The sequence below is a fragment of the Capsicum annuum genome, chromosome 1, assembly GCF_002878395.1.
Source record: "Capsicum annuum cultivar UCD-10X-F1 chromosome 1, UCD10Xv1.1, whole genome shotgun sequence".
NCBI classification, from domain to species: Eukaryota; Viridiplantae; Streptophyta; class Magnoliopsida; order Solanales; family Solanaceae; genus Capsicum; species Capsicum annuum.
This window is the reverse complement of record NC_061111.1, coordinates 243,434,326-243,446,050: the sequence shown is the minus strand read 5'-3', so window position 1 is coordinate 243,446,050 and position 11,725 is coordinate 243,434,326. Positions and strand designations below refer to the sequence as shown.

At 37.0% G+C, this 11,725-nt stretch overlaps 2 protein-coding genes across 2 annotated transcripts; one reads left to right on the top strand and one right to left on the bottom strand.

Moving 5' to 3' along the window:
* The first annotated feature begins 1,046 nt into the window (after positions 1-1,046).
* Positions 1,047-7,681, top strand: LOC107849474 (AIG2-like protein D). Its single transcript, XM_016694042.2, has 5 exons — positions 1,047-1,348; positions 3,548-3,620; positions 4,679-4,771; positions 5,628-5,711; positions 7,022-7,681. The coding sequence occupies exons 1-5, from the start codon at positions 1,227-1,229 to the stop codon at positions 7,160-7,162; spliced, it is 513 nt and encodes a 170-aa protein (XP_016549528.1). The 5' UTR covers positions 1,047-1,226; the 3' UTR covers positions 7,163-7,681.
* A 1,863-nt stretch (positions 7,682-9,544) lies between these two features.
* LOC107849464 (glycosyltransferase family protein 64 C3-like) lies at positions 9,545-11,452 on the bottom strand. The gene has a single exon (XM_016694033.2). The coding sequence runs from the start codon at positions 11,020-11,022 to the stop codon at positions 10,039-10,041; it is 984 nt and encodes a 327-aa protein (XP_016549519.1). The 5' UTR covers positions 11,023-11,452; the 3' UTR covers positions 9,545-10,038.
* Between the last annotated feature and the right edge of the window lie 273 nt (positions 11,453-11,725).

The following is an 11,725-nucleotide window of genomic DNA, read 5'->3' as shown; positions in this document are numbered from 1 at the left end:
TAGAGTATTTCTAAGTTGAAAATAGAGTTGGTGTTGCGCGTGACAATATTATTTTGGAGTTAATATTTAGAATTTAAAAATAGTGAAAAATTTAAGGTATTTTTCAAAAACTCAAATTTCGTGAAAATATATTTTAAAATATGTATAAACAAATAAATATTTCATAATAAAGTAAATTTTCTAAATATTATGAATAATATTTATGGTAATAGAGAGGATTAGTACTTCTTTAGTAACGGGAGGAGTGGTAATTGTTTGGTACGGTTCATTTGACTGACACCTAGATCACTGCATATTCCTTCCTGCTCATTTTATTCATCCCAAATTAAAATTATATAGTTATTAAAAAAATAATGATTGATAATATTATTTTATTATTTTGTTTCTCTTAATTATGTCTTATTGTTAGTTCTAATATTGATATATGACTAATATTAAAATACCATTTATATCTTTAATGGTACTCCTCTTCTAAGTTGCTCGGATTCGGGTGCGGATATTCGATACGAGTACGGATCTAGAGGTCGGATCCTTCACTGTCTATATTTAAAGATTCGGAAGTATGGATCTAGGGATGGATACGGGTGCGGAGATTCGACGAAAAATAATTTAAATATCTAAAAATAGAGTTATAAAATATAAATTTTAAGATATTATATGGAAAACTTAAAGGAAAAAATATTTTTTAAGAAGAAAATCCTGAAATGAGATAAAAAGAAAAGCAATAAAATAGAAATTTCTATATACAAGGTATTCCATTTTTCTTCAATTTTACCTTAACTTTTATTTTGATTATAGAATTTCTTAAATTGTCTGCACCTTCCCAGTCAATTTTGATCAAAGTATCCAAAATTGGTTGACCATTGCGGGTACGGATCCCACACCCACACCCACACCCATGTCGTATCGACATGGGTACTGCACCGAAAGTGAAAAGTCCAAGTAACTTAGCTTTTTTTTGTAATATTTTTTGAGAATACTAATAATAATAAGTAATCAATTACACCAAGGATATAATGAAAAATAAATTTTGTGATAAGTAAAATAGGATAATTAAAATAGATAATCAAATTAGGAAATTTGGGAGGGACAAAATGGGACGGAGGTATCTCCAAATGTTTTGGAGATGACACCATTAGATTTATGTACTCTATATAATTCACACTTTTAATATAATTTATACTATTTTACTTCTTAAAAAAAAGGTGAAATTTGGGAATTTGCTAATGGCTTCTTTGCCTCAATCCACCTTGAATGTATTCGTGTATGGCAGTCTATTAGCTGATGACATTGTTCGTGCACTGCTCAAACGTGTTCCTCTTTCTAATCCTGCTATCCTCCACAACTAGTTAGTTTTTTTGTTTCATTTTAATTTCTCTATTGTTCTGTGTAATTTATAGATTAAAATTGTTGTTGGTACTCATTACTCATCAATCTTGTTTTTATTTTATTTTTTATAATCGTGGTGTCTGAGCCATCTTTCGCATACCTGACTATTGACACCTCCCACTAGCAACATGTATTAGCAAGGGCGGAGCCACCCTTTTGCGGGGTTCATTCGAATCCCCTTCGACGGAAAATTATACAATTTATATATGGTTAAAATTATTTTTTATGTGTATATAATAGATGATGAACCCCCTTCGATTTGTTCGTATGTTTATTTCTGAACTCCCTAGGTGAAAATCCTGGCTCCGCCACTTTATTTGGTAATTCTATTGATCAAGGGTAGAACAAACGAGAATAAATCATCTAGAGGTCGTTTGGTAGGAGGAATAAGGATGACTAATCTCGGGATTAATTTAGAGGAGGAGCTTATCCATGTTTGGTTGAAACAAAATGCATAGGATAACTCATCCTGGGATTGTAGTGTTTTTCTTATTCCTCCTTCAAGATGGCATAACTAATTCCGGGGTCAGTAATCTCGGGATAACTTGTTTTCCAACCAAACGATCCACTAGTGTTTTTGTATCTTTTGAGAATTGAAAGTTAGAGGTGCTCAGCTTAGGTCATTGACATTGACCACCAGGCTACACCCTTTGGTGCCGATTTCTGGTTTCATTTTTGTATGAAGAAAACGAGGGTGAATACATTTTTTTTATTCTTTAATAATGGGTATTGAGAATTGACACAAACTTTTTAGCAGAAAAATTGAACATGAAATTGTTGGGGGGCCAATTGGATGATGGGTCATGAGAAGGTGCGAGAGGTTGGATGTAGGAAGTACGTGGAGAGGTTGGGGTAGGCAGAGGACATGGCTTTATATAAAAGGGTGTGGCGGACGTGTATAGCATAGAAGGATACTAGGTAGCAGAGTGTTGTCATGATTTTCGAGGGTTTAGGCTTGTTGACATTTGTCGTTATAATTGTCCTTGGTTTTGCTACCCATCATCGTGTGTTGTCAATTGTGTTCAATTATCACACTAATTTTGTTGTTGTTCTTGTCCCTTTCTTGTAGGTTTTGCACTGCTTCCTTTGTTAGTTGCTATATTTTCTTTGCTTTTTCATTCTTTTCTGTACTTGAATTTTGCTGCACTTGAGTTGAGGGTCTTTCAGAAACCACCTCTCTACCTCTACGAGGTAGTGGTAGGATTTGGATACACTCTGCCCTCTCTAGACCCCACTTGTGGGATTTCACTAGGTATGTTGTTGTTGTTGTAATATAGGAGCTAGGGTGTAGAGGTTGAGGTGTGGGATGGCGGGGATAAGGGGGCGAGGAGGACACAATCAATGTGGAATGTCGTTAGTGGAATTTGTTTTCTCTATTTTCACTAGAGAAGCCATTTTTCTCATTTTAAGGAGCTTGTTTTCTTTGAGAAAATGTTTTCAAAAATATATGATCAACCGAACATGGGAAAATTGGAAATGTTTTCATACCGAACACACTCTTGAAATTGAAATTTTGTTTGGACTTGCAATTTTATGTTGCCTGGTTGAAACAATCTGTATTACATGGACTATACTTTAAGTACTGTTATATGAAATTTCAGGCAACTGATTCTGCTTGTGTTTATTTTTCTATGAGATTGAGCTACCTTCAGCATAATTTTCATATTGCTTGGTAATGAGACTTAATAATGACAATGACTGTGCCTCAATCCCAAGCTAGTTCAGCTCGGCTGTTTTGAATATATTTTCATGTTGCCCCATTTGGAGCTGTTTAATTTAGTTCTCTATAAATTATAATTTTTAGTCAGATTAAGAGTTATCTGACACTGAACTACGTTTTCTATTGACTCATAAAACTCTAAACAAACTGACAGAACTTGTAATTAAAAAGGTTCCTGGAAAATACTGGATCAATGTGTACCAATACTACTTCACGTTTGGCAATGAGATTTACTGTAGTTTTGGTTATATGCATTCTCAAGTTGTGTTTACCCGTTGACTAATAAATGCTCATAATCGGATTTTTTTTCCTGTTTTACGTGTATGCAAAGCCAAGTTGTGTTTACTTGTTGTGTGCATTGTTTCTCTAAGTGATGGAGGGATATATTTTTTTCATATCTTAATAGCGGTGACAGCTGATTCTGTTATTTTGGTGTAGTCATAGGTTTAGCATCAAAGGGCGTGTTTATCCTGCCATCCTACCAATTGAAAACAAAAGAGTTAATGGGAAGGTTTGTTGAACTTTTTATTATTTTTGTTTGTTGTAGAATTCCCTTTTTACGTTCTTTATGTATTTATCTTTCTTTGTAGAGCGTTGGCAGGAAGGTCTTTTGAACCACCCCCACTTTGTTATTTTAGAGCATTCACCACGTCTGTATTCTGTATTTGGCATCCTTATGAGCTGTTTTCGACATGCTTAACGATCAATCACCAGAAACATTTTGGCTGCAAACGTCAATTCTAAAGTGTTCCTGTTATTATTCTATTCCATTCGTGATGACTTTGGCTTTTTCCCTCACTTTACTAGTTTACTTCTGGGATCTTTACGTTCTATCACTCTTTACCTGTCAGGCATGACTAAACTGGTGTGTTAATGGTTTGGTTTCTGTTGCACTTTTACTACGGTTAGCGGAACTGAATATAATTGAGTTTTATGGGAGGGGGTTAAAAGAAAAAAGCACACAGAGACCCGATACTATCAACGTCTTATCTGTGGCACATAGCTTTCTTTTGCTTTATTTTGGCAAATAACCTCTTCAACAAGTAGTACCTGCTTAACATTAGCTCTTGCTCTTAGTTTCGTCATAAGATAGCTTTTACTCTAAGAAGTTGTTTAATAGGAAGATAAAATAATACATCTATTAGTTAGACACTCAATTTAGTATTATAGGGCGTATAACTACAAAGCAAACCATGATACTAGTAATACAAGGCTTATTAGTACATGGATAAACATGGGTAAAGACGAAACTGCCTTGATACATCAAACCAACAGTGTAAACGAAATAATCTCAGCATAATCTAATCCCAAAATTACTAATCCTAGCATTACTAACACACCCTATTCAATACTATTCTTATACACTCTACCAAACGACCCCTAACTGATGATTCGATGGTGAATGAAAGGATGGCCTTCCATTATTGAGGTCCAGGGCACATTACATGTACTTTGTAATTAACTACTAGAAGTGAGAACAATTTACTGCTGCAGTTCTTGAGACCTGAATATTTTGGATCTATCCCCCTTGCAGATCTTCTAAATACGCTTGTTTGAACGAAATTGCAGGTTCTGTTGGATATCACTGTTCCTGAACTGAATATCCTGGATGCATTTGAGGATTTTGAGTATGAAAAGACGACTGTTGATGTTTCCCTGATGGTATTGATTCACTGAAGTTCTTAAAAATTTTGGCATTTATGTAAAATCTTTTTTTATGGCTCAACTCTCAAGCACAGCATAAGATCTTTTTGAGAGTTCAAATGTTCCTATTTATTGGATCTACTGAACTATTCCTGGGAGAAAATTACTGCTGCAGACTCATTGAGGCAAAAGATAAATTACTAAAGAAGATACCACGTTACTGTTTGGATTGGCTTATTTTAAGTGCTTTTAAGCCAAAATAACTTTTAATCACTTTTGTGGTGTTTGGGTAAAATAAAATAGTGCTTATAAGCACTTGGTTTTAAGCCAAAATCATAAAAATAAGCCAAAAGTTCAAAGCCAATCCAAACAGGCTCTTAAGTTTCCTTAGTGCGGTGTTCATTAAGCACTGTAATGAATTCTGCTCGTGCTAGAGTACTTGCATTTACGCCTACGTGTCCTATATATTGCTTTGGCCTTTGCCGATTAGTTTAAAGATTCCATATCCTTCGTTCCTCATAGGTTTAGAATTTACTATCAATAGTGCTACTAAAAGTGGAACTTCATTTGCCATCTTCCCCGTGAAGTTTCTTGGTTTACAAGGATGAAGTTTCTAGTTTGGAGGGATAGACAACCATGGAGGACTATTACTTAGCTTTTGAGTTCTAGTAAAAAATTTAAGAGCCAGCACAAATATTTTCTGTGACATGATCGAACCATGTTTCCTTTCTAACCCCTTACCTTTATTAAGGTTTGATTTATTAAGATCCAGTCTATTTGTTTGGTTTTGGCGTAAATTTTAGTGATACAGTTCATTTTAGATTTAACAATGTGCGATTGTATTTGGTTTGTAAAGTATATCTTGGCTTTGCAGGATAGTTCCAAGACATTGCAGGCTGAAACATATGTTTGGGTTAACAAGAACGATCCAGATTTATACGGGGAATGGAACTTTGAGGTAAATTTGAGATCATATATATCTGCTTGTCTTCATCGCTTGTTGGACTAGATACAAAGAGGAATATGCTTTTTCTATGGTCCCGTTTTCCTTTCTTTTCATTTTGATTGGAACTGTGCATTTATAATATGCATTATGTTGCAGTGGTTATATCTATTTTTTGGTTGTCCAATCTTAAGTCCAAAGTAGGTGACCGGGTTTTGTAAAAATTTAATGAGCATATAATCAACATTTCTCTGAATCTGTGTAAAATAGGGTAATCCTGAGCTCTACAATGAAGTTGCGGTAGATCCATGTATGAAATCAAACACGGGAATCTTGGTCTCTTTCTGTTCCCCCATTGTGGCCGCACCTTAGGTTACCAACCTAGGAAGTCTTTGTTTGTTGTAGAAACAAAACCCACAACATAATCGTATATAATTTAAGAATTGTTAGGTCTTCTATCGATGTGCAATCTCTTACTTCCTTTATGCTCTTTGAGCCGTTCTAGAAAAAGCAAGTTTATTTAATCCTTGCTGATAACGGCAGTTCTCTAGCATATAAAAACACTAGATGATTTCTTCTCATTTGTCCAATCCTAGCCTTGGTGGACAAAGTTATCTGGTACATGCTGTTGTTGGGAGGTGATATGTATCCCGTGGAATTAGTTGAGGTATACGCAAGTTGGCCCAAACACTACGGTTATAAAAAGAAACAATTCTCTAGCATCCCTCATGTTTCCTTTGTGCTGCTTGTCCTTTTTAGTTTCATCATCTTTCTTCCAAGAAGTCTCGACTAATTCTTCCACAATTTTTGAATTATAAGCAGAGTATTCGTTTGAGCTTGAAAATATTCATCGTGATTTTCTCCATCAACTGGAGTAACTTCTTTGCTGATTGTTCCGTAGTATGCCATAGCCTCAATGAGGGATCTTTATTTGGTATCGTGTTAGAGATCCCGAAAGTGAGAATCATATAGCTGAACCCAACTTGCTTGGGATTGAGGCATAGTTGCCTCTTTATTGCAGGAGCAATATACGGGTCCTCATACCAAATTGTGTGTGTTCGCAAGCCGTGGAAGAGCCACACTTGCTGGCATCTCTTCGTATGTATATTATGCGTGGAGTCCCCTCGACTTCTTCATGTATTTTACTTCTTTATGTTTTGACTATCATGGTTCCGCTACTATGTGCAAGGCTAAACTTAGGAACTCACACACACACACACAACAAGAGAAAATTAGAGAGCGCGTCAAAGTTGCTTCCTCTTTAACTAATGTTCTGTAAAAGCAAGTCCTTAATTTTTCTGTTGGCTTATGGAAATGCTTTGTAGGAATGGGAAGTATTGCACAAGGGAGACTTCTTGAAAATGACAATGGGGTTCAGTGAAGAAATGGGGCTACCTGAATCAAAAACCAGAGTGGCAACATATGAATCTTTCTATACACAAGAAGAGAAAAAGTTCAAGCCTTGATGTGTAGTTGTAGTTGATAACTATGTTGCTCGAACTCTCCAAAAATGTTGCCGCACCCTTGTCGGATCCTTCAACAATACACTACTTTGGAGGATCCGACATGCACCCGCCTACATTTTTGAAGTGTCTGAGCAACATAGGTTGATAAGTCTGCTAATAAAACAACAAAGTCTAAACCTCCCCTATTCCTTCACTGCCCATCCACCAAAAGAAAATCAATAAATTGGCTACATTGCTCGGACTCTTCAAAAATGATGCTGCACCCGTGTCGGATTCGTAAAAAATACTTTGTTTTTGGATAATCTGACATGGACCGTGCACCCATTGACATTTTTTTAAGGGTCCGAGCAACATAGCAAAATAGCGAAAGCAACCGAGCTTAGTATTTTTCATCTTATGTGAACTTCATAGGGTCATTTGTAGGAGATAGCAGGATTTTTCGAAAAGGAGTAGCATCTACTGTGCTTGTGCTCTAACTATTTATCGAGATTGTGAGTACAATTCCGTGTATTTTCCCAATTCTTTTCCCTTAATTTTATCCGTGATTGGGGTTTGTTAGTAGTGTATTTTTCGAACATATGATGAGAAGGATCTTCTTATGATGTATTTGATCGCCAAGAACATTGATCAGCACTTTGAGGTATCAGTGCCTTTTTTAAATTATGAACATACATGACTAACAACATAAATGGGACAGTTAATTTAATTAATATGTGAATAAGATTGTTGTAGAAGGATAATTTTAAGAAGAATGTACTGTTATATTGTTGAATGATGTTATACACAAAAATAACAGTTGGCTTTTGACACTAGTGTGAAACAAATCTATGTGAAAAGAAAAGCAAAAAACTCTTTGCGCCCACCAAATTGGAACCCTTTTTCACCTCCTTTGCTATGATAATCTTCATCAAATTATTTTTTATGCAAGTTACAAAGATTGTCGATTAAATCAAGATAAAATGAAATGAAAATTGAGATACATGATCATCTCAAGATTTGTCTATCACAATAGACCAATTTACCACCTTTCTCACATAAACTTTGTTCTCCAACATCACCCAATCATTTTCCCATAATATATATACCTCAACTTCTTTCTCAATATCCAATGAAACTAGCCAATACATTCTCCTCTTCTCTTTCGAGGCTCCCTCTTTCTACTACTACTACCCAACCCCACTTCATTCCTCACATCTCCCCCAAGCCCTCAACGGCATCTTCCCTAGTAACCGATGAAACTAGTCGATACATTCTCCTCTCCTCTTCCGATGCTCCCCTTTCCTACTACTCAACCCTACTTCCCTCTCATTCCTTCGCCTTCATTCCTCGCATCTCCCCAATCCCTCACCCCTTTCTTTGTTCCCACCAAAATCAGACCCTTATTCACCTCATTCGCTATGATAAGATTTATCAATATAATATGTAAAAATCAAAGTGTAGATATGTTTAGTAATTTCACAAAACTATCTTTTTTACAATTTTGAAAGATTGTCTATTTATCAAATCGAGCTAAAATGAAATGAAAATTAAAAAATTACAGAATCATTTGAAAATCTGTCTATCACAATACACCAACCTACCACCTTTCCTGCATAGTCCTTGTTCTCCGATATAATCCATCACTTTCTCGTAGCTATACCTCAATGACATCTTCCCTAGTAACCGATGAAACTAGTCAATACATTCTCCTCTCCTCTTCCTATGTTCCGCTTTTCTACTACTCAACCCTACTTCCCTCTCCTCCCTTCCTCCGCCTTCATTCCTCGCATCTCCCTAATCCCTCACCCCCCTCCCGCGCCCACCAAAATCGAACCCTTATTCACGTCATTCGCTATAACAAAATTCATCATTATGATATAGAATTTGAAGTGTAGCCATATCTAGTAATTTCATGAAACTATCTTTTATGCAAATTTGAAAGATTATCGATTTATCAAACCGAGCTAAAATGAAATGAAAATTAAAAAATTACGATCATTTGAAAATCTGTCAATCACAATACACCAACTTACCACCTTTCTCAGAGAATTCTCCGATATCATCCATCACTTTTTCTATAGCCATACCTCAACGACATCTTCCCCAGCAACCGATGAAACTCACCAATACATTCTCCCCTCCTCTTCGTATGCTCCGATTTTCTACTACTCAACCCTACTTCCCTCTCCTCCCTTCCTTCGCCTTCATTCCTCGCATCTCCTCAATCCCTCCCCCCCCCCTCCCCCCCCCCTCACCCCCCCCCTCCCCCCAATCCCCCCCCCCCCCCCCCCCCTCTTCACGCCACCAAAATTGGACCCTTATTCACCTCATTCGCTACGACAAAATTCATCAATATGATGTAAAATTAAGATTGTAGCTATATCTAGTAATTATGAAACCATGTTTTATACAAATTTAAAAGATTATCGATTTATAAATTGACATGAAAATTAAAAAATTACAAAATCATTTGAAACTCTGTCTATCACAAAACACCAACTTACCACCTTTCTCACAAAGCCCTTGTTCTCCGATATCATCCATCACTTTTTCTGTAGCCATACCTCAACGACATCTTCCCCAGCAACCGATGAAACTCACCAATACATTCTCCCCTCCTCTTCCTATGCTCCGGTTTTCTACTACTCAACCCTACTTCCCTCTCCTCCCTTCCTTCGCCTTCATTCCTCGCATCTCCCCCCCCCCCCCCCCCCCCCCCCCCCCCCTTCACGCCACCAAAATTGGACCCTTATTCACCTCATTCGCTACGACAAAATTCATCAATATGATGTAAAATTAAGATTGTAGCTATATCTAGTAATTATGAAACTATGTTTTATACAAATTTAAAAGATTATCGATTTATAAATTGACATGAAAATTAAAAAATTACAAAATCATTTGAAACTCTGTCTATCACAAAACACCAACTTACCACCTTTCTCACAAAGCCCTTGTTCTCCGATATCATCCATCACTTTTCCGTAGCCATACCTCAACGGCATCTTCCCCATTAACCGATGAAACTCGCCAATACATTCTCCTCTCCTCTTCCTATGTTCCCCTTTCCTACTACTTAACCCTACTTCCCTCTCCTCCCTTCCTTCGCCTTCGTTCCTCGCATCTCCCCAATCCCTAACCCCCTTCTTCGTGCCCACCAAAATCGGACCCTTATTCACCTCATTCGCTACGACAAAATTCATCAAAATATCTTCACAATTGTTCCTTTTTTCTACCTCGAGTTTTAATTGCGTGTACTGTGCGTTGCACGTGTATTTATAAAGGTAGTTAGAACTAAGAACCATAAGTTTTGTCAGCACGATAGAGTACTTATCGTGGTCCATTGTGTACATCCACGACTTATTCGTCAGGTCGTACCCGTGCGCCCTGACGAACGGACCGATGACCCGATCCGGATTCGATCTCCACACGTTGAACGCGAAGTTGATCGAGTCCGGATCGGGTTGGATATCATCGTCGGCGATGAGTACGGCGCGTGTAGTGATTGTTTGTTGTGGATAGAAACGGAGGTTTAAGCTTGATGAAGGTTGCCGGAGTACGGTGATCGGAGCGGCGGAGGAGGTGAGATTGGTGAGGAGATACGGCGGAGTTGTAGGGTTAGACCAGAGGATGATGACGGCGGAGACGGAGGAAGCGGCGGCGTAAGTGGCGGCGATCGAGTGGAGGAGAGGGAGACGGTGAACGGAGTAGCCGTTGATTAGTACGGTCATTTGATCGGGTCGGAGTTTTTGCGGGTCGGGTTGTTGGTGGGTACATGGGTCGGAGGGGAGTAATCCGGTACGGAGTGAAATGACGAAAAAGGACATGGATAGGATTGTAATTACATGGAAGGAGAAGAGGAGGATTATTGAGTAGTTCATTTTTTGGTGATGGTGTTTGTTCTGTTATGGTGGTTGATTAATGGTGTAATCTAGTGGCAGTTTCGTAATTTAGGATAGATATAAGGGCATTTTGATATATCACCATCAACTGTATTTCGAACATAGCCTCTCCACCTCCGCGAGGTATTGGTAATATCTTCATACACTTTACTCTCCACATACTTCACTTGTGGAATTTTATTGGGAATGTTGTTAACAGGCTATATCACTGTCAATAGGGGTGTTCATGGGTCGGTTTGAGTCGATTATTGATCAAAATCATAATCAAACAAACTTAGTCAATTTTTAAATTTCTAAAATCAAATCAAACCAAACAAAAAAATAACCATCAGTTTGGTTCTTGTCGGTTTAGTTCGGTTTATAACTTTAGCTAATAATAAAAGTTGAAGATTTAAAAAAAAAACAAATTCAATCTAACATATGAGATGTCAATCGAGTGTTATATTTCAACCTTGAAAATAAGATGTCAATTGAGTGTTATATTCCGGCAAAGCCATGAATAACATCATATGAACGCTTCTAAATATTTTTATAAAAACTACATTTAACAAAATAATATGATAAACCCCGCAAAAGGTAACACATAAACTTTTTGATTGACAAGGTTCAAAAAGAAAGTTAAAATTAGTGATTGTCTATAGTCTAATGAATCTTAACTGTAAATTTCAATATACAACAAGAT